Raw genomic sequence first — 22,662 nt, forward strand, 5'->3', positions numbered from 1 at the left:
CGCGAATTTACGCTATGAATTTAATTATACCGAGCCAGTTGTCTGATTGAAAAGAAGAAACCGCAGAGCTTTGTCTTTCTTGATGTCTTTTTAAAAGCATTAATTAAGTAATTCTTGACATTTCGGTTGAAATGAATTGTTCGTATTGCAGATGACGCATTTTACCCATAAAACTGACCGCTGTGGTAGGCGGCAATTGTACGTGCTTGTGGGTGTCGTGTGGCACCAGACAAAACAAATTCTGCGACAAAGTTGAAATTCAATCATTAAAAAGCAAAACATGTAACAATGTGTGTTGGAAAATGCCAGATTACTGCACTGTTTGTCATTTTCAGCTTAGGGAGGTTTAATTATCGCCTTTCGGTGTTCAAGTTTATTAATTTATTTCGACGTCGTTTTGTTTTATGCTCGGAGATTCCTGCATAGGATAACGCTGCCGCGGCGACGCCAGCTAATTGTAAAATATCGCCTTGTAATTGTTAGTCTTGGCGAGAAGTCCAGCGATATGATTGGTTATTTATTGGTAATTTTCACATAAAACTGCTCGTTACGGCTTAATGGAAGTAATGAGATATTTCAACGCAGATCCACTCGGATTCGGAGCCGACAAAGATCATGCCCGCGTGAATTAACGCCAACCCTTCGGATGAAACTATACTCCGGTAATTGATTATTGATGTAAACATAACGGCACAGTAGCCGATCCGATGGGAAATACCAACAAGCGAAAGGTTTATAGACCAGGCAGGCTTCCAAGCGGCTTTTCAACTATCAAAAAGTTATTTCTGACACCAAAATTATTAAACAATCAGAAAAATTGAAATAGGTTGCGAGGAATTAAGCTTTACAAAAGTTTAACTTTACACAAATTTCATCAAAAGTTTGCCCAATGAAATTCAATAATAATGTAAAGTCAGTTTTTTCTTTACATGGAAATTACCAAGTCAAAATTTTGGTGAAAAAATTGGTAGCAGCTTGTCTCCGTAGCCATAAATTCTGTTTGCTCCTTGTTTTTGTTTCTAGAAATTTTGTAAAAAATTATGGTTATGTTTTGATGTTGTCAAAATTTTGACTTTTATAAATGCTCTGTGCCTGTTTGCTCTTTGAAAGCACTATAATTGAATATCTGAGGACAGACATCATTACCTAAGGTCTAAGGGCAGAATTCAGTGCTAATAATTTTGATAGAAACACACAGCAAGTAAGTATGTATGTACAATGTTGTGTACAAAAATGAGATTCTTGCTACAAAAACTTTGAAGAAAAAGGATGTATATACAGAAAAATGTTATTTAGCAAAAGATACAAATAGGTATTATTATCATTGACAATAAATTTTGTGTAATTTATTGAAATGAGCTCAAAGTTGATGCATTTTATAAATTCTTCTTTCGCTTTAGTTTTAAAATTGTTACTTTTTCAACTCGTTCCTCAAAAACGATGCACGAGACAATAATTTAATTGCGTTCTTGCCGAGGTTCTTTGTTTATTTTGTATTCGTGCCAATTTCTTGTTAAAAATTGAGAATGTTTAGCAAACTTGCATTACAAATTGCGTCTACATTTCAACGGGCCCTTTTTCTAACTTCCTGCTTCCAAATTTTTAAAAACTGTTGGCGGCACCGAAATAGTTTTTTTTGGTGTTTTCGTTTCTAAATTTTCTTAGACGATTTTTTTATGTTGACGTTTAATGACATTGTTTTCAAATTAATTCAAAAAACCGGAACTGCCAACTTCTTTTATTAAAATTACCATGAATGAATTTACTAGTGGTGCCAACGTTAAGACTGTTTGGTTTTTGTGACCAAAGATGAGCCTTTGATGTGTTAAAGGACAGAACCTTTCTTAATGTTGTTGTTATTATTATTATGAGTATTAGTAAGAAAATTGCAGCTCCATTAGCCTTTCCTCGAATTCTCGCTCTGCGTTTAGATTGTTTGGTAAAAAAGCTTGGCATTTATTGTAAAATCCGGGCTATGTAAAGCTCCATATCCCGCCATCTCGTTCATCCTGGCTGCACACTGCGACAGGACATCGCCGTGTTGCTGTCACATAAACGGCTTGCGTTGGAGCTTTACTCGATGAAACAAAACTTGTTGGCAATAACTGAAAACGTCTTGCATAATGAACAAGAACCCGAAAGAGGCAGTCCATAACCGGCGACTCTTGATTTTTTTCTAACCAAATTAAAATTCAAGTCTGTTAATGTAGCTTTTTCTTTTGTTCGAGACTTTTGTTTAGACCGCGTTTAATGCACAGTTGCCGCTTTTGTAATAAAAATGCAAATGAAGACTGGAGTCACTTAAGTTGCATGCGCCAGAAGGCAGCTTTTTTTGAAGGTAAATGATTAACCGCTTCAATTAGCGGTAATTTGCGTTGTTTACAGGATGGTCGATGGTTGTTTTGTGCTGGCGTGATTGGAGAGAAGATTTCAAATACTAATTCTCTTTATAATCAAATTTATAAAATGCAAGAGTTGTTTACGTTTAATTTCACAAATGCAGGATTGAAATTTTTGCGTGTCAGGGCGATTTATTGATTTAGTAACGCTTTTTTAAGGTTTGCATACATCAGTTTCTGGTGTAATGTTCGAGGAGACAGCAATGGTTATCACCGATATGTTTCCAACTTTATGCGTTGGTTGGGACACGTGTTACTTTACATCGACAACAAAAGGTGAATTTATAAAGCCCACAGTCAATAAAATTATCAATAAAAATATTTTTGATTACATAGATAGGTGATGGTGACATAAAAAGTTATAGCTATAGAGTCACTGTGAATCATCTTCAAGAACGAGTTAAAATTGCCGTTATGTCAGAATTTCTAATGATTAATGCCTCCGTCCTTTAAGGTGAGTTCTGTTGTGGATGATGTCCCTCAGGATTCTCCGTAAGTGACGGATCGTTCCCATCGGGCTGAGCCGATTGTTTACAGAGAAATACCATTAGGGAAATTTCAATTAGCACCCATGGTCGATTTGCGCCAGCCCGCAAGTTGATTTCGCGTTATGGGTTGATTTATGGTACTTCCCAATTTAATTTATGGAAGTCGTAAAATAGGGGTACAATGTCCGTCTCTGATTTCGTCCGATAATTTTGTCATTTACCTCGCTGAATTATGCAATGATAGATAATTGAATGTTTTGGAATACATGCAACGCGTTACGCACGGTCTGTTTTGATGAATCCTTTTTACTCCCTCTGTTGGTTTATTGTTTTGTGCTTGCCGTTGAAATTGGCTTTTTTAATTGTGTTAATGAAAATGTTTCCCATCGAAATAATAAATATGTCATAAACTGGTGCCGGATTTGAGTCTCTCGTGAAAAATACACGAAAATTGTGTTTTATGCAAAAAGTGGCACCCTCGGCTTTATATGTCAGAGTTGTCAAAGAGACATTGATACGCACTGGGGAATTGAAGGAGAAAGTCGAGGGGTTTTACCGAATTTAATCAATTTTGAACTTTAAACCTGAAATTAATTTTCGGTGATTAAATGTCAAGACAAGCCCTAAGTAAATTTTATAAGACGTAAAAAGACACGTTTATAAATATTTCTCTAAATTTTAGTGAATAGATACTTGAGCAATTTTTTTAAAAAAGATCAAGAGGTTCTTGTACCCACTCACCTCTGAACAAATAACAATCTTTGCTTCGCCCACGTGGCGTATAGACAATCATTACAGTTAGTTAGTGTTGATGTGGAATTTATTAATTATACAAAGGATTGACGTGCAGAGGGTCAAACTTGGGACTGTTGAGGGGACGTCAATCTTGGTAAGTGTCTAATGATGTCAAGTCCGGTTTTCCGACTCGACAGATGTCAACCTACACACTTTATTACAGGAGGGCTACAATAAAATTTTTCGCTGCCATGTGTTTACCCCATTAAAGTCGTCATTTTCCTAAAATACCTACAGTTTTCGTAATTTATATTTTTTGACAAAATAACATATTGTACAAGCAGGAAACAATTTAAAAAATATATGAACTTTAATAAATAAGGACTTTTTTGTTTATTACAAAAAGAGGTTATTCAGGATAACTGATAAAGCCAAATGCTTATTTTTTCTCGGTAATTGTACGTCGCAGGACGACCATCTTTTACATAAAACATTTTGGACTCTTCGACAAAAAGGAATTGAACTAGAAATTGAATTGAATTGAATGTTTAGAAATTACCTTGAGCATGGAAGCTATGAAGTCTCATGTAAAATCGCTTTTTGTATTGTTTTATTTTTAAAAGCTTCTAGTCAAACCTACTTATGCAGGGTGGTTCATGTAATTTTATGATCCGAATCCAAAAGTGTATAACTGGTTGCATTTAAATAAAATTCTAGAGGGTCATAACTCTGATCGGCTTTGGCTATTTACTGATTGATAAATAATTTTGTCGTTTTTTGATAAAAATTTTAATTGTTACTAATTGTGTATCAGAAAATGTATCTAAGGGTATCGGTATCTAAATGGTTTAAGCAGTAGTTTGTGGATGCAATTTCCGCAGTGTAAATATTTTTGTACTTGTCCATAAATTTCTTGGCAAGCGTTTTTTTTGTGTTTTCAACTAGGAACAAGTAAAGATAAATGGGATTTTTTCATTTAACTCGTTCCTACTATCTTCGATCACGTCTTCATCAGATTCCTGCTCTTTTCCAGACAAGTTTTTCACCAGATTTCAAACATCTTGCGCCGTTGTTCGTGCTCATTCTAGGTTTTGGCGTTCTAATTACAATAATTTTCCAATAATCTAATCCTCGCTCGAAGAAACTAATCCCCGTGTCCAGTTCTCGGGGATGAGCGTGGGCTTATTTCTTTCGGCCTAGTAATCATTTTTATAAAAGAGGAGCCACCGTTCTGGCTGAAGTAGCACAAAGTGAGCGTTTTTCATTGAATTATTATAACATTCTTAAGCGAGTTACGAGTTGACGTTCCGTTAAGGGGATTACATGACATAAATTTAACACGCGTTATTAGTTCTGTCAGCGAAGAAGTAACCGGTAAAGAATGAAGAGCATCCGTCGCAAGACAACGGAAGGGAAAAATTGTCATAATTTGTAAGAGAATTCGTTTGTTCTTCCAGAAATGCTGCCGTCAGGACGAAATTCTGGATTCCTGGTTAAGTTCCGAAAATCGTTAGCGATGACGTTTCTTACGGTTGTTATTTATCTCGTGTCACGCTGAAATATTGTTATAAATAATTACGCAACGAGACGAATGGACTTCTAATGTCTTTGGCTGACGGCCGGAACAAAGCCGAAGAGATTATTCCTCGAGTTCGAAGCGAAGACTCCGATAAATCATCCTGAAACAATTCAGCTCAAAAGTGATTCGCTTATAGGAAATGATGAGGAACGATGAGAGTGACGTTTGTAGACTTGAAATAACACTCAAGTAAATTTTTCGAATTTTTTGCTTTAAAAACCCGGTTTATCGTTGTCGTAAAACTACAGTGATGACAGTCGTAAATTTGCAACTTACTGATGTTCTACTAAAGCTCGGTGTTTGCTCGTAACGGGGGATGGAAATTGTTACTTTACACCCATATCCCGCGCTCAATTAGGGATCAAATAATTAATACGAGTCGGTTTCCGAACTGCACACACTGGAGCAGAGCAAAGCAAATGTCAATCAGTTGGGGTAATTTAATGGTGTTCCATTTGGGGATAAATCCTGAGATGTATTATTATTAGTAAACAACATTTGTAAAAATTAATTTTAAGGAGAGTTTCTCACTACCAGTTAACACGAAGTTTACTTGAAGATCATGCGGTGCGATAGCTTTTTTTTGGTCGTAACATTCCTTTTCCCGTTTATTTGAATAAAATTCATTAGCTTCTTGGTATGTTCTTCCCTTGGAAGCCGCTGAACAAGCACAAAGTCCATTAGTCGAACATTTATGTGCAATTAAAAAAAGTGTCGTTTGAGCTTCGCTGTCCAGTTTAACATTGTTGACTCGTTGTAAGTCTCATTTAAATCGTCCTCAACAAGCACAGTTGGAGATCGCTTCTGTAAATCCAGGTGTCTCAAGCCCGCAAAGCCAGAATAATATTAATACAGTCGGATCTTTTATGGGGGCATAATGGCGCGGCGCAAACCGGAATGGTCCCCTTCGAGCTTTCGCGAATTTAGCGAGTTAATTCGCTTGAATAATTAACGACGAAGATTCATCTGGTCCAACATATCATTAAAGTGGAATCTAGTGACATGATTCTCTTAATTACCTTAATTTATTTTACTAGATCGCTTGGCTGATAGCCGGCTAACAACTTGAAACGTTTGTGAATATGTTAGTGGCCGGTATAAACTTGTTTATATGTTGGACCCTCCGGCAATCGCGTGGTCGGTTTGGGGCCGAGATCGCTCTTCGATAAATCAGCGACTTCTCTTGCCGACTCGTAAGCTCAGTTTGCGTGCGTTATCTGCGTTCGATTTTTTCACATTCGGACTATTTACAGGCATTCGCGTCTTGTTTATTATTCGGTCTTGTTTAAGTGTTTTACCGGTTTTACTCACGTGGGCGACCGGTTAAATAGTTTTCATGTAAGCACTTAACGTAAGCTCCAAAGCTTTAACCTCTTTCATATTCCGGGTAATCACTTTTAAGTGGTGCTTTTTACTGCCAAGCTTTTTCAACCGTAGCTTTTAGCACAGTTTAATATAATTTACTTATAAACTATCACCATTTGCATACAGTTAAGATAGTTATAAATAAGTAAAAGTAGAGAATTTAAACTAAGTTTTTCTAGTAAAAATTAGTATTCGGCTTATTTAATTTATCTAAACACCTGCCTGTGTTCCATTAAATTTATATGCAGTAATAGGGAAATAAAAATTGTCATTGCAAATAGTAGAGTCATAAACATTGCCGTTATGCCATTCAGCAGCACAATTAATCGAATTTATTGTTGACAATTATTTTTAATTTATGATGTTGTTTCAACAACGAACCGCCGTAAACAAACAGTTTAAATTTATTCTAATCAATTCTATGTTTCTCTTTGAGTTTACTTTGAAGCCCAGAAATTTACATTTTTGATTTATTTCACCAAAAAGTCGTCCATCAGCATCTGACCAGTTTTCTAACTGAATTATATGCCCGAACACTGTTGACCACAAAGCTCTCATTTATCATCATTATAAGTGTGTAATTATTCGTCGGAAATTTCGGAAACCTGCGATATCCAGTTGAGGGGAAACTCGAGCAAATATTTACCTTTTTATAATATTTTTGGCAAATTAATTTGTAACCCAAGAACACATTCGCCAGACAAAAAGCGTCGTAATTTCATCAAGTCAGGATTAGAAGTTTTTGTTCCGGTTTAAGTCCTGGTAACCCCAAAATTCATATCTGGCTTCTAAATTAATTTGCACCGGCCAGGTCGTAGATTTCCTAGGATAAAACTGACCCTAGTTCGAACTAAAGCTCGACATTTGCAGTCTCCATTCGCTACTGTATAAATCCCATGGTGCTACTCTCTGGGAATATATAACAATTAAGTTACAGCTCGCATTACAAAAAGCGAGCCATTTTACATAAATTTACATTTCGAATAACCGGCGCACATGAAACATTTTGACAACGTACATGCATAATAGCCATTTAGCATTTTGCTTTGGTTTTATTACGTTTTAACATATGTTTTATTACAGCCGACGACGATTTTATCCTAATTTGGGCCCTACCTGAAGACCAAGCGGCTCCTTTTTTTCACTTCGGAGGACTGTTATTCCAGTTCATGTAAATGAGTACACGAGGCTTAAACCACAAATTCTGCTTCCAAATGAAATACGATAATCGCATTAATTGGAGCGAAAACATTTTTTAAGCGCTTAAATCGTTTCAACCGAAGTGGTTACACCATCGTGCTTAATAAAAATAAGGGATGAAAAGTGCTGAGTGGCAATTCTGTATTTGTTCGCGCAGCTGAAAGTGCTGGGTAGATACTTTTAATTTAGCACTTTTTGCAAGGGAGAACGATTTTATCACGAGATATAGTTTGATTCTCATCACGGAGAGAGCTTTTAAATAAATATTTTACTCAGCGATTTTGCTATTTATCGGATTTAATATTTTTCCAGACGTGATTACTAGAAGTTTCAAGATTTTTTAGAGTGTTTTTGCAACTGCATAACTGCTTACTTTTAGTATACAAAATGTAAGGAGTTGTTAAGATATTTCAGAAGTTTTGTAAAATTAATAAGTAATGAGAATAAATCGTGAATTGGGAGGAAACAGAAAGATGTAAGCACTTTGTTACTTTATTTTATTTTTCTCTTTTGTTAAAATAGAACAATATTTGGATGTAGGTACATACAGATGGTTCAAAATCACAATATAAAAGTTTTGTTTTTTATGCAAACCAAAAAATTTAAGTCATAATATATGAGTATATCATCTTGTTGCACTCGTGTAGAAAAATGGGGATGCAAACGGCCATTGGCTAGGCAAAGGAGACAAACAATTGTGATATAATTTTATTCTTTTTCAACTTGTGATGTCCTTTTTTGGTATTTGAAAAGTGTTGATTTGTTAGTTCGCGCTGAAAAACGTTTCTTTTGCGCCCTGTTATTAATAATCAGTTTTATTACAGAAAATGTGGTGTCATGAAGAGTCGAAAAAGTAACACAACCATTAATTTTACACATATGGTTGATGAAAATTTTAAGCATAGGTTGCGTGAAGCCTCATTATTCATCCTTACTCGGCACTTACCATAACGATTTTTCGAGTAAACGTAGATATTTTATCGGAATATAATTGGCTTAAGAGGAGCGATTCGTGAAAATGTTTTGTTGCAACTCAAGGGCATTATTCAATGATGTTAAACGTACGTGAAATTGAAGTAATTTTCCAGCGACACAAAAGTAATTAGATCCTAAACGAACTAGCCTTCCTTGTCACCGGGTTAAAAATCATCAAATAAATCCTCCTAAAGACAACTCAATTCGCTTTTCTTATTGATTGCTTTCCATCAGTCATCGCATATAGTAAATGAGTTAAAACTCGTCGTTTTAAATGCATTGGATGTGTTGTGCAAATGTTTGTATTTCATTTTCGGAACAAAGCCTAAACGGAATAGAATTTCAAATGAGGCTGTTTTTTTGCAGATGGTCCCTATCTCGACGACAACTCCCCGACCAAGTCCACGGCGGACCACCACGACGAGTCTCTCCTCTTAAATTCCGACTCTTTGCCCATCTTCCTCGAGGAACCTCAAGACTCTTACGTGGTCAAGAACCGTCCTGCTGTATTGAAATGTCGCGCCGCACACGCCCTCAAACTCTATTTCAAATGCAACGGTGCAAAAAACGTAGAGACTTCCAAGTTCGATTTCGTCGACCCTCAAAACGGTGTTAGGATTATGGAGGCCGAGACGAACGTTTCGAGGGACATGGTGGAGGAATTCTTCGGCAAAGACAAATTCAAATGCGAATGCTACGCGTGGAGCGGAAGAGGCAGCATCAAGAGCCAATCGGCAACTATCGATGTGGCTTGTAAGTATTTCTTGTCTGGTGTTCCGGCAATTTGTTCGGAAACAATCATGTCGCAAAGATAGGAATCCACCTAGTTATTATCCTTTGATGTCAATATATCTTCGCGGAACTAACAAACGGTCTTTCCTAGTAAATTGCCATGAGTAATAAAGCCTTTACAAAGTTAGACAAAGAGACGATTTTGCTCTTATAATTTATTCATAAATAATTGAAGTTTTCCCATAACGATCATGATTATACGCTGCAACAAATAGTTTCCTGAAACAAGACGCACACAGAGCTTTAGTTGAGAAATATCAGATCAGTATGCTAGATTTTAAATTTAAATTCCTATTTAGAAAATATATGAAATATAATTATGTATAATATTTACAAATTAATTATAGTAAAATTTATTTATCAAGAGATTCATTTGGAAAACCTTCTGCTAAAAATCCATTTGCGTACTTGTTTCATAAATAACTCTTATTTTTTTGTTTCTTTGAATCATGGCCGCCTACACTAGCAACTAATATTTTTTCTGATTTTGCAACCCACAATGTACAATGCAAAGAAATGAATAATGACTGTTCCTGCTGCTACCGCTTGAAGTTAACTAGAAAGAATTATCGTCTTGGGCACGAATAGACTCAAGTTGCACCTCCGGCGACTATTTTATCTTTTTATTTTTTCAACTTCGTGTCACTCTTAATGAATTATAACCTAGCATTTAAATTTCCACACTGTAATTACGTAGCTGGTAGACAGAAGCTTCGTCAAACACCCCGTGTAAGCTATTGTGTCAATAGAATCGTCGAAAACTTTTCGAAATCTCTCAAAACAAACAACAGTTCTGTGTTCCATTAGCAAATCCATATCAAGTGGAAGGTTAAATGAAACGAAAAAATTGTCGTTGTGGAAACATTAAACACATTCAATAAAATCCAGAAAACGTCCTTATTTTTACAAAGTCTCAAATCTCCGCTTTCTCATTTATTGATGTAAACTTTGCGAAAACAAAAGTTTTTTTGGTAGAAAGAGTCGTGCTTTAATGAGATGTCCGAGAATAAAGGCAACGAATTTAAACTTTGACGGGGATTACCGGCTTTAAAGTTTTAAAACCACAAAGAATGTCGTGCTGGGAAAGTTGATTGATTAAACAATATCGAAAAAGAAAACAAGAAGCTGAACGTTCGTATTGATTCGCCGACTTAAAAACAATGTCTCCGTCTTTGTGTCTCCTTTGAAGTCGTCAAAGTTGCAATTAAAATGCACCCAACTAATAGAGAATCTCCCCTCGGAGCGACCCTTATGTCGTTACCTTTTTTCTCATCGTCTGACTTATTTTTGGCTCTTTGTCGATGCAAAAGTAATTCGTTGAGAAGCACTTGATTCCGTGTGGGCGGCTAAATTGGAAGAAAGAGTCGGATTGTTGAAGCGTCAAAATGGAATAAGATGAGTATTGCTCGGGGCCATTCGGATATTAAGCAATTTTTAAGCAAGAACTCCTTTTAAAGAAGATTAACGGCTCGAAATTAGACTCGGGTGATACTTCTTCATGTTGGCGAGATAATTAGCAACATCGGTGGAAACCGCCGAGAAAAATGACCATCCTGTATAGTTAGATTTACGCTGAAATAATTACGGGCATTAAAACAGTAATCTGTAATTACAGGAGAGTGTAGGCCATTATCTCAGATATCCATCATGCAATTAACGTTCTGCCACGTACACACTCGCACACATGCGTCTCTTCCCCATATGCAGGGTGCAGCGAATCAGTTATTGAGCTAATTAAGCTACTAGTTCGAAAAAGGACGTTTGCAGCCCGAGTATTTGCTTACAGGCGTTTGAAATAGGTTTCATTAAGCGATTAAATGTTCTCCTCATACGTGACTGTTTTTGTGCACCAAGTTCCAAGGCGATCAATTCATGCTTTATTACTTTATCGAACTTCCACAGGCTCTTCACGATTTTCTCAAAATTGTCGGATTTGCGAGAGTGCATTGCATTGTGGCGTTTCATGTGTGCATGGCATATGAAATCGCACATAATGACTCTTGTGTGCAGACTGATGCGATGTGGAAGTATGTAAAAACATTAGAACAATTTCACATGGAAAAGCTTTTAACCGAATGTACATTTTTACGATTCGGAAAATCGTTTGACATACTTTGTATGTACCATTTTGGTCAGTTTTCCTGTCATTAAGAGCTAAAATCGCACAGCTTTTTCTTACAGATTTATTCTACTAGCAAAGAAACGAAGAATTTAATTTAATTGAAAGTATTTTTTATTCGTTGTATCATATTTGACTCTTTTAACGCCAGTTTTTATACCTCATTTTAATGTCTTCAGTATTTTTCTTGCACAACAACTGGTATATTTTATAATAAATTTTAAACCAGTTGGTCTAATATTCTCAATTTATTTTTATTACATCCTAAATATTCCTTAACGGAAATTTCGAGGATATGAACGCATTTTAGAACATTTGAAATGGTTTCAAAAACTTCTCGAGTAAAATTATTAAAAAATATGTTGTTTTTTATTAACTGTATTTGTGCTTAAATTATTTTTTAAATTATGTAAAAGTTGTGAAGATATCGCAAGAATGGGAATGATTGTAACTTTTGAGTCTGTATAAACTGAAAAGGGGGAGGGTGTCAAGTAGAATGCAGATGGCGCAACTGTCACAGCTGCATGTTTGCAAAGTTTAGAATATTAATCAGCGATTACCTACCTTAGAAAGTGATACATCATTATTTTGTCAGAATTTTTACTGGAATAATAGGAGAAATTTATCTTATTTAATTTACGTAATAGTGAGTAAAATGTTTCAGAATATATCAGAGAACTGAAATTTAAAAATCTTCTTAGATTTGCAACAGTTTTGCAAAAATTTGAGAAGAAATTTTTTAACTAATTGATCGAGTGATTGTACTTAAATTTACAGCTAATCATTTAAAAAATACTGTTTGGTGATAGATCAATTATTTGAAGAACGAATATATTTATCTATTTTGTTACTAAATAGTAATTAAAAATTACATGTATTTCAAACACAGAGCTTCCAAATATTGTTTGTTTATTTTTCAATTATTTGTTGGTTTATATCAACTAATAACAGAGGCATAAGAATAAATAAAACATGCGCAATTTCTTAAAAAGTTTTTTTCAAATATAGGAGATTTTTGAATAATTCTATTTTTTTTTTCTAAAGAATGTGATGTTTTCTAAACCTGTGCCCACACGTCCTCCACTAAGTTTCCATAATCGGATTAAAGTAAGCATTTAATGGCTCTCATTAATATTAATTAGTAAGTTTGTTGCACATTTATTATTTGAGTGGAGCGTATCTCCATTCACGAACAGCTGTGAGGCATAATCATTTACAATAACGTTGTCTAATTGTTATTGCTATTATTATACGCTAAGAACTGCTTCCTGTGTTATGATATAAATAGATTAAAGTAGGTAAATTAAATTTCAAAGATAGCCCGAGGAGAATTTGTTGAACAGCGCGGCGTCTCGACCGTAACTACCTACCACCACTTGACATCGATTACGAACCTACAACTTTGAAAACACTAAAATACATCCGAGATAAGTTGAAAAAGAGCGGAAATAATTTCGGAGTTGCTGGTGATTAGGAAATTACTAAATTTTGGCTGACAAACTGGGAAAAGTTAATCGGTTTTGTCTAAATTAAGTATAAATAAAACAAGAGCCGCCGGAGGCGGCGACATCCATTTAGCGTAGAATGGGGCCTTGACGCCGGACCTGTTATTATTAACTGTCAGTAACTGAAGTATTTATGTTAGTGACAGCTCGTATAATGCCTTCAAATTATTCCGCCCCCGAATGTCATATGAATTTTTCCAGATTATTTTCATCAGCAAACTGATAAAATTAATTAAAAATCGTGTGCTTTGTTGGCGAATCTTCCGGCACACAATAGCTTGAAACTATTGTTTACGACAGTTCGGCTTATAATTTTCGATAGGCAACAAATCAGACGTGGCCATTAGCGATTCGCATTAAAATTTAAATGCGGGTAATTAATAGCGATGCTAACAATTAGATGAAAACAATTAATTAACATTGTAACGGACCGTTTAATTCCTCGCCAATTTATACACGAACTCTGAAAACTGTTTGCCAGAAATCATGGTAGAATAATTATCCTTTGTAATGATTCCTGGCGTTGAAAATTTAACTGCGTGAAAGCGTCCCGAACAATAGAAATTCATGTGTTTTGGGCCGCCCCAGCTCCAGACCGGAAACGCCACCGGCTATGAGTGACATGAATTATGACAGGAGCCGGGATTAATGCTAGGACTGTGCCAGGATTAGAGATATTAAACCCATCCTGGGACGCCGATTAACCGTTACCTGCCACAATTACTAAACTCCAACTCGAAACAGAATTTTTTCAGCTTAATTTAAATTAAAACTCTCACGGTTTGGAGGAAAAAATGTGATTGATTGCAGTGTCGTGGCCGTCAAGGGACCCCCTTTTGACGTTTCATTCTTCAGTGCTTCGTGTCTATTACGATCCGAAATAATCAATCCTGGGAATGCTGGGAATGAATAGAGATGATAAAACGGTGTCCTTTCAAAAAATAAAAAATGATGAATTACACGAGTTTAATTAATTCGTTACTACTACAATGGAAGCAGAGGTAGATTAAAACTCAATGAAACCATTCGATACGCTCGTTTCGATTTAATATTTCAATAAAATAAATTGGATGTAGGCTGAAATACATCATGTTTTTATTCGAACGGTCTTTTATATCGAGTGGCTCAGATAAAGGTTTAAATATTTATAGGCACTATAAAAGATGACGGTTTTATTAAAGGTGGATGCACGCCAGACTTAACCAATTTCGAAAATTAAATTATTCTTGCTTGAGGAGAGCCACTTCAGTAAGGGTTTTGTACTTTGTAGCTTCAATTTACTGTTAAAATGTATTGTTGCCACTGATTTCTTGAATTTACTACTGTAAATATTAATCATGATTTTAGTTTAAAATCTGAAGAAATATGATAAAAAGTATAATGACTTATTTTGTTATTCTTTGTAGTTGTTTGAAGGTTTTTTGTGAATGTAAAAATTTTGAAGTTGACAAAACCGCCTCACATATTCTTCAGTGTTATTTTCCGTCTCGTTTGCATATTTCAGGTTTAGTATTTCAGCGCCTCCCAATTTGCCTGACAAGCCTCACTCCGCCCGTGCTTTCATCTTATCATGGTCTTTTACGCCTCTTCGTCATCTCACACTCATTTTGTTTATTATAGAAAATTGCAGCAAATTAATGCCCATGCGAGAAGTCTTACGTTCTCACGACGGCTCGTTTTTCTGTTTAGTCCCGGGGATGATGTTTCAGATTTTTAAAGTCTTTCATTAATCAGTGATGTGTCGTATTAATTTCTGTCTATCCCTCTGTAATGTACTTTATATTTAAATGTTCTTATCTGAAACGCAGCTCGAAATGGACAGTTATTAAATTAATGGCGACTGCAAAGTGGTTTGATTAACTTAATTAAATAAAGTGTAGTAGTTTTAATAGTTTTATTATGCAAGTTGGTCAATTGTTGTAATCGCTACAATTATTTAATGTCAAATTAAAGAGTTCATGCGTCGGCACTCGGACATGCCGGATTATGTGCGGCGTATCGTGCGAAAATATTTTATGCAAATTAATTTCTCCGGGGCGCTCGTTAAAAGCTGATGGCGCCGCGATCATTTCGCCTGACACAATCATTAAATGTAAATAAAACATCAACGGAAAGAACTACAACTGACAGAAATTATTTAGGAACCCACTAAATGTGTGCCATTCATGATGAGTCAAGTCATGATAACAATTTTTCTCCTGTTGCTGCCTATTATCTTGTCATGAGGGAATTAAACTCGGTTTAAACTTAAACGCGTAAATTATAATGTGAGATGCACGAAGGTTTACCAAGTAGATAATTTTGAAAGAATGTAAGCTATGTTTTATTTTATTTTTGACTCCAAGAAGAATACTATCTACCATTCTGCCAATAGATGGTGAAAGTAGGGTTTGGCGTCTATTTTTCTCTTAGTATTAGCAGAAGAAATACAAAGTGATCCACAGTGAATGAATCTGTTGACAATCCTGACTCTAATTTTTAGGCTTTTGATTATAGTTATAGTCGTCACCAAGAATATTTGAGATTGACGTATGCAAAGCTTTATTGAGGGTTAAGCAGCTTTGCGGTCGGCCGTAATAATTTTTCACTGCTGGTGGTACTACCCTGAAGATTTACAAAAGAGCCGTATTCAGGAATTTCCCTGGTAGGCTTTTAATTTATTACAGGCAAACATTTGGGAATTTATATATTAATTTAATATTAAAGTGGTAATGCAGATTTGTAAAGAAACAATCTCAAAATATAGCTGAATATTAAAATTAATTCAATTTTTTTTTATGAAAGCCCAAAAACAAATTTCTGTTACGGACCATCTCTTCCTACAAACCCTTGAAACGTGCCTGTCCTAAGAAATGCAAATTTGTTTATGGCATCTCTACCGCAAGCCCCATGAACCACCGTGGGGGGTAATCGTCTTATTCTATAATGAGTCTGAAATATTGTTGGTACCAACTATAACAACTATTCAACAATCTTCAGGGGTTGTACGTCAAGTATTTGCAAGCAAAACCGTATCCGGTTGCAGTGTTTCAAATTATTAACAAAAATATTTTCAAATCTCTTACCAACAGACTGAGTCTTTCTGGATCACTTCGTATATTTTGGACTGGAAGAACAAATATTTTTCTAATTTAATGCAGACTGAATTACATCGGAGAGGTTTCAGTTTTGGATCACTCTGTACGAGTATGCGTAAGTTATTCATAGGGTTATTTGATTAGCTAGTCTTTTAAGAATAAATTTTTCACGCATCTTTTCATCATCTCCACGGAAACTTATCGTTTTTCCCATCCTTGAACTTGCGCAAAATATGCAAGCGTGTGCATGCAAGCAAGCAAAATTTCTCGTCGGTTGCGCCGCCTTCTAATTGTGTGAAATTTGTTGAAGCATGTTGGAGGTATATTGGAGTTTGTTGGGATATCGAAATTGTGTCTTTCCACAAAGCACGAGTTGTGATATTCGAAAATCGCCACGCGTGGCGCTTATTTTCCTAATCAATATTAAAATGGTGTTTCCCACCGTAAAATTTTACATTTGTTGTTTACACCAGGAGCCATCGACACCAGTCTGCAACTGAGGAGGAAACACAAATCAAAAGTGCAATTCGCTTCCGCGCAACGAATATCAACTACAGATAGTTGAAAGTTTTAATTTTATGTTGGATAATTTATGGAGGGCATTAAAGCTCAATATAAATTCTTGTATAGGTGTTATCTCTCTCTTCCCATTATTAATTGCTTGGGTATTCTTTACATAAATTACTGTAATAATGGTCGGCATCCACGTAATCGGGTTTGATGTTCAGCCACGTGTAATTTTCAATGTAACACTTTAGGAAGTCAATTTCAATTCGGTAAACTGGTTGCACGATCTAAAACGCAGTTGTAATGTCGTGCAATTCATCATAATGTTATCAAGCATAGCTAGAGCTACTACATGTGTACATTCCCGGATGGAAGCGACTGTCTGACGAGAAACAATGCGAATTTTGCCGATACGAGGATTCACGTTTACGTTGGAATGAATACAATCTGTTAAGGGGATATTCTGACGTTTTTGTGCACAACTTTGCCGACGTTAATTAAATGATAAAAATCGCTCTGTACATCCCAAACCGACAACTTTTCGAAACACAAAACGAACCGATTTCCACACGAGCCGTCAAACAGTTTTGAAATTGTGCCGAGATGCGGGATCCCTTTCTAAACAAGTTAATAACAAGCGAGTTTTTATTTGTCGAGTAGTTTAGTCGAGGGCTGGAAAGTTGGCGAAGTTTGGTGTCCCTGCTTCTTATCAGTTTGGTGACAACTTGGCGTCGGGAGTGTACGCCGACGGTTAGATAGAGTTTACTGTTGCATAAACCATTTAACATACATCTATGACAAAGTTAGCTCGGTATTCAAATGTGTGCGCCGTAGCTCTGCGGTTATATCCCCGATATATCCAACCCTATCTCCGCCATCCACGCTATCCGTTATGGTGTCGAAGCCCCGCTGAAACTGGAGGCGAACACTACAGGTGGAGTGACTCTCATAATGTCATTATTGCACTCAGAAGTCATTTGGGGGACATTTATTGCAGTGCTATGAAATTACACAATTTTTTTGGGTGAAAAATACGAATAAAAGGTGATCTAGTTGATGTAAATTTGTCCATTTCATCTGTGTAGCGACAAGTTGTACGTGCGACACAAAGAGATGTGATTAATGTGTTTTTTCACGAGTTTGCACAAAGAATTTGTTTACGTTTCAGGCTGGCAATATTTAGTAACGTCTATAAACTACACGGGGGACCTGAATTTTAAAAAAAGGACCACATGTGGCCCGCTCTTGTTTTACAGCTGGCTTTAAGCTAATTGCTCGTGTCAAAATAAATATGCGGATTATTTTAAATATCGAACGTACCGGCGGAAGTTCGACTTGGCATTTGGTTAGTTTTAAAATGGACAGATTTATTCCAGAGTAATCGAAAGTTCAAGAGAGAAAGAAATTGTAAGCATGAAATTATGAGAGGATTATGCCATAGGATTTTTGATTTTGAAAAAATGGTCCAATATAACATCAGAGGAGGGGTCTATGAGAATACATATGTATAATTATAGCTGCTTAGCTTGTGATGTAGTATAATTAAAATATGTAAAATATGGTTATACTTTTTGATATTTATACATGATTTTTCTTTAAAAATTGGTTTAAGGTTTTTTTACATTCAATTAAAAAAAATTACTTATTAGGATCTTTGATATTTTGTAAATTGATGAATATCATAATTCAAATTCTTGTCTCACTTTTTTGAGCTATAATTAAATTAATGAAGCCCATGAGCCCGGTGTTTAATTTCAGGTCTCATTATCCCATTTTTACCTTGTTGCGATTAGTTTCCTGATGGAATGAATTTTCTGCAAATGTAATATTAACCACCACATGTTGCTTCATTAAAATTCATGAACTTATCAACTAAGTAATGAACATCTCTTTAACTTAATAAGCTTACTTGCAAAACAATAAGTTAGTATGCAAAACACATTTATAACGATTTCCGTATCGACACATCTAAAAACTTAATCCTCGGTCTTAGTCGCCCTTCAAGCAGAGCTCATTTTCATGGATGTCACATTAATTTGCATTATATCGCCACCTAGCAAGTTAATGAATGCACGCTGTAAAAACTCGTCAAAAGGTGGTTACATGTAAGCTTTCGTTTTGTATCGAGAGTTTTAAGTGCATCGGCTTGTTATCACGACAGGGTACAAAAATACACCACCCACGGGCACGAAAAAAATAGTAAAAACAATGCGAGGCGCCTAGCGACACGGAAGTTGAGGAGTCGAACTGTAGCACAGCTGAGGAACTAAAACAAGGTTTAGTTTGGGGTGAAATGAGCGGAAGAGTTGACTATCGGCGACCAAATGTTGTGATTGTGTTATCCTTATGAATAATTCAGTTTCGGGTAAAGAAAGCGCTCGATATTTACCACCCGAAGCTCAGAACTACAGTCCAAATTGTTCTTTCATAAATTCAAATTTATCTCCCGTCGGGGTTACATTCTGGCTTTGTTTTTCCGAATTAATGCCAGCTATATATTTGAACTTGGCCACAATCACCGTGTGCTATCATTACTTTCAATATTCCTTAAATTCTGTAGCTTGTGTCGTAAATTACGACAGGAATCTGCCGTGGAAATATCATAATGGGCCCAAGTTGAACAAAGGTTTTTATCGCGCTGCGAGATGAGTTATTATGGGGGTTTGTTTGGGTTATTAATAGGAACTTCAACCGACGTGCGGTGCGTTTGTCACTTTTATTTTTCAGTCGAAATGAAATATTTTGCATAATATTAAAGAAAAGGCGTTTTTTGCATGGGATTATCATAATGTGGGCGACCTGGTGTCTGGAAAGAGGAAGACATAAAGATCAAACGCACGAAGATTCATTAGAGCAATAAACAATTTCAGATAACACAAGCCACAACTCGAATCTCTGATCCTATCAGTGAAATATTAAGATGTCTGCACGCGGTTGTACAACTACCAACACAATTCTTCTTTTGGCTATTTGAAATCTCCCCTATTGAGGTGTAAATATTAATGAATCTTGGGCTTACGTGTTGTGCCCTACATTTCCATCATAATCCTCTCCTACCGTTTTATTCTTTCGCCACCTGTTTCCCTTTCTTAAGGGTTTGCCCCAGATATACGATCATTAATTAAACTATAACAATCTGTAATTAGAACTCCACTGAAGCCAGACGTTACAACTTAATATATCGTAGCCACTTCCCATTCACTAATTAACAAAAAATGAATTAATTTCACTTTCTAAACCGCAGAGGTAATAAATATTAAAATAAACTATTCAAGAACCAATCTCTTCTTGTATTTTTGTTGTGTTTATTATTTCTTATGATTTATGCAACACGCATCGGTGTAAGCGTAATAATTTCTGTTCAGAGGCTTATCTTGATAGAAAACTCAATTTACCTCAACAACAATTTGTCATTTTATTTGTACGTCAACCGCATTCTAAAGATAATTACAGATTGTTGCATATGCACTTGAAATGCATACTTTTCAACTTGCGATACGCTTATTACGATTTTTCCAAATTTTAACGATGAGGGGTTGGGGTTGTCTATTGTGATTAATTTGGTCGCTGCTTTCTTGTCGAAGGAATCGTGTAACGTCGTGTTAGAATGCTGAATCATCAAGTCCTCTTTAATGGATGATGGTTATAAAGTCTTTGACTGAGCTGTTTGGAAAATGAATGCCCGCAGATAAGTCAAAAATTCGAAAACAAGTATTAAGATGTTAACGAATATGTATAATGAAGGCCGGCGTTAACGACTAGCATCCAGTTAATTGAAAACGAGTCTTTAAAGATGACGTTATCGTAAAGTACGGTTTTTATCACTTCTATCAGCGTTGTATTCGATTTTTATTATCATACTCAGCAATATTGAAATTTTATAGAAACATGAATATTCAACGGCATTAAATTTAAAAAATTACGATCCTATAAAGTTCACAACTTTTAATTATAGTTAATTTCTGAATAAATTAAAGTCAAATTCATGGTTGGGAATTCATTAAGAAATCAACGCTCTTTTTTTTTGGGCGCTCTGCCGGAAAAGAACCGCCAAAAGCACAGTGATATAACATATCGCAGCTACGATTAATAACAGAACCCGGCACTTTGCTGCAGACAATCCTACCAACATAAATATATCAACCATCACTAGCAATGACAAATAGTGCGGGGGTGGCCGACCCCTTCTCTCCCAGGCTTGCGACAAGTCCACCCTACAATGGAACTGTTTGCTGCAACAGAATCGTCCCCTCACTTTGTATAAGATTTGTTTTTCCTAAGATGACGTTTTGATATGACTCAAGTTTTTCTTATCTTTCGAGTATTGATTCGTGGGGGACGAAATTGAAATGTGGCGGTTTCTATTTAAACAGTCGAGAGGCTCTGAAAAACGCACTTTCCCTTGTTTAGTTCAAACAATTTTCACACAATGCTAAATGGAGTGTGACAATTCTATTTCTGACTGAAAGTGCAACCGGAAACGATGAATATTCGTCGAGTGTAAAAGACACGCGCCGATCAAAATTCGTTTTTTATCTAATTTTTGAGAAGAAATGGAGAAAGGGGCGTCAAGGAATATAATTGGCACCCCACGGCTAAAGTTAATCTAGTAATAGCGATAAAACTGTACAAGTTTTCGAGCATTTTTTACTTTAATAATGCATTGTGGAGGAGTTCGTTTACAACCGGCTCGGAGCTGTAATAGGAAGTATAATGGCTTTGTTAATGCTAGCTTGCCATTTTTTGACAACAAAACACTTGCTGCATGAACGGCTTATGAAGGCATCTTTGTTTTTATGCTAAAGAGAAGGGACAATAGCTCCGGGGGGGAAGTGGAAAGAAATTACCAACGATGGACTAAATATAAGAGTTCGTAATTATTTTTTTTGGCAACGCATGTTAACAGTTTATAGTTAATAACGCTAATGTTTCCAGACGAAAGTGCAGCAGAAAATAAAAATATATTTATTAATCAATTACTGTCAAATACAAAAATCTTCCTTTAAAAGAATGGGGGTATACTTTTTGTTTTTTAGTGTTATGAGCATTTGAAACTTGTTTTAATTTCTATTAAAGGAAAACTGCAATTAAAAAAATGTTTAGTACTACTTTGCTTTCGTTTTTATTTTATTTTATAACTTGTGTGAATGGCGAAAACTGCAGTGACTAAGCATTGAGGCTATTGCGTCGCGAGATCCTGTCTCGTTTTTTTAAAAACCGGCCATAACTCTCGTTGACATTATTAGCGGCTGATAGTTTGTGCACAGCTGAAGTAGTAACTATAATATATTATTTGGTTATGTGTAACCCGTGGGTTGCTGCTAGGTCGTATCATTATGGTCGATGCGTGGTCGTAGATATATAGGGCGGTAACTCAAATACATCATTGTCCGTTTACACCTTGATACCGACCTAATGCGATCAAGCCTTACCCATGTATTACACAAGACGCGTAATCTGTGATCTCCCTAATCAAGCGATGTACAAAAGATTAATGCCACAAGCCAAGGCGCTAACAAATAAACGCTCACTTTTCCAACTCCGACTTCATCAGGATGCAAATTGATTGAAAACACGCCAGTGTCAAAGAAAATCCCGGAATTATTCCCAGTCCTCTATTAATTTTACATCTCAATCAACAAGTCACGGAACCCCCATGGTGGAAATTGTTTCGGTCTTTTTTGTGATACGATACATTGGGAATCCCGCTGTGTGCCGGCATTTTTCCAAAATTAAAATCTAGAGAGATGGATGTTACTCTAAAGAGTTCTTGAACCGTACAGGGAGCCTTTTTTGCAAATTTATTCGCTTTTGCTTTTTATTCAACCATAAGCCGATTGATTCACTTGTAATAGGAATGAAATATGGAGTCGAAATTACTTTTCAGATTACTGAACGATAGCTTTTGGGAAGCACAATCA

General features: G+C 35.9%; 1 protein-coding gene across 3 annotated transcripts in view; it reads left to right on the plus strand.

The window, feature by feature from the left end:
• Positions 1-22,662, plus strand: part of LOC123012875 (netrin receptor UNC5B) — a 72,295-nt gene that overhangs the window by 14,731 nt on the left and 34,902 nt on the right. For all 3 annotated transcript variants that reach the window (XM_044411064.1, XM_044411065.1, XM_044411067.1), the window contains exon 3: positions 9,108-9,494. In XM_044411064.1, the coding sequence (XP_044266999.1) occupies positions 9,108-9,494 (387 nt within the window). The remainder of the gene's footprint in view (positions 1-9,107; positions 9,495-22,662) is intronic.

The sequence above is a fragment of the Tribolium madens genome, unplaced genomic scaffold (genome assembly GCF_015345945.1).
Source record: "Tribolium madens isolate multiple individuals breed KSU strain unplaced genomic scaffold, Tmad_KSU_1.1 Scaffold_96;HRSCAF=242;Tcas5.2_LG5, whole genome shotgun sequence".
In the NCBI taxonomy this organism is placed as follows: Eukaryota; Metazoa; Arthropoda; class Insecta; order Coleoptera; family Tenebrionidae; genus Tribolium; species Tribolium madens.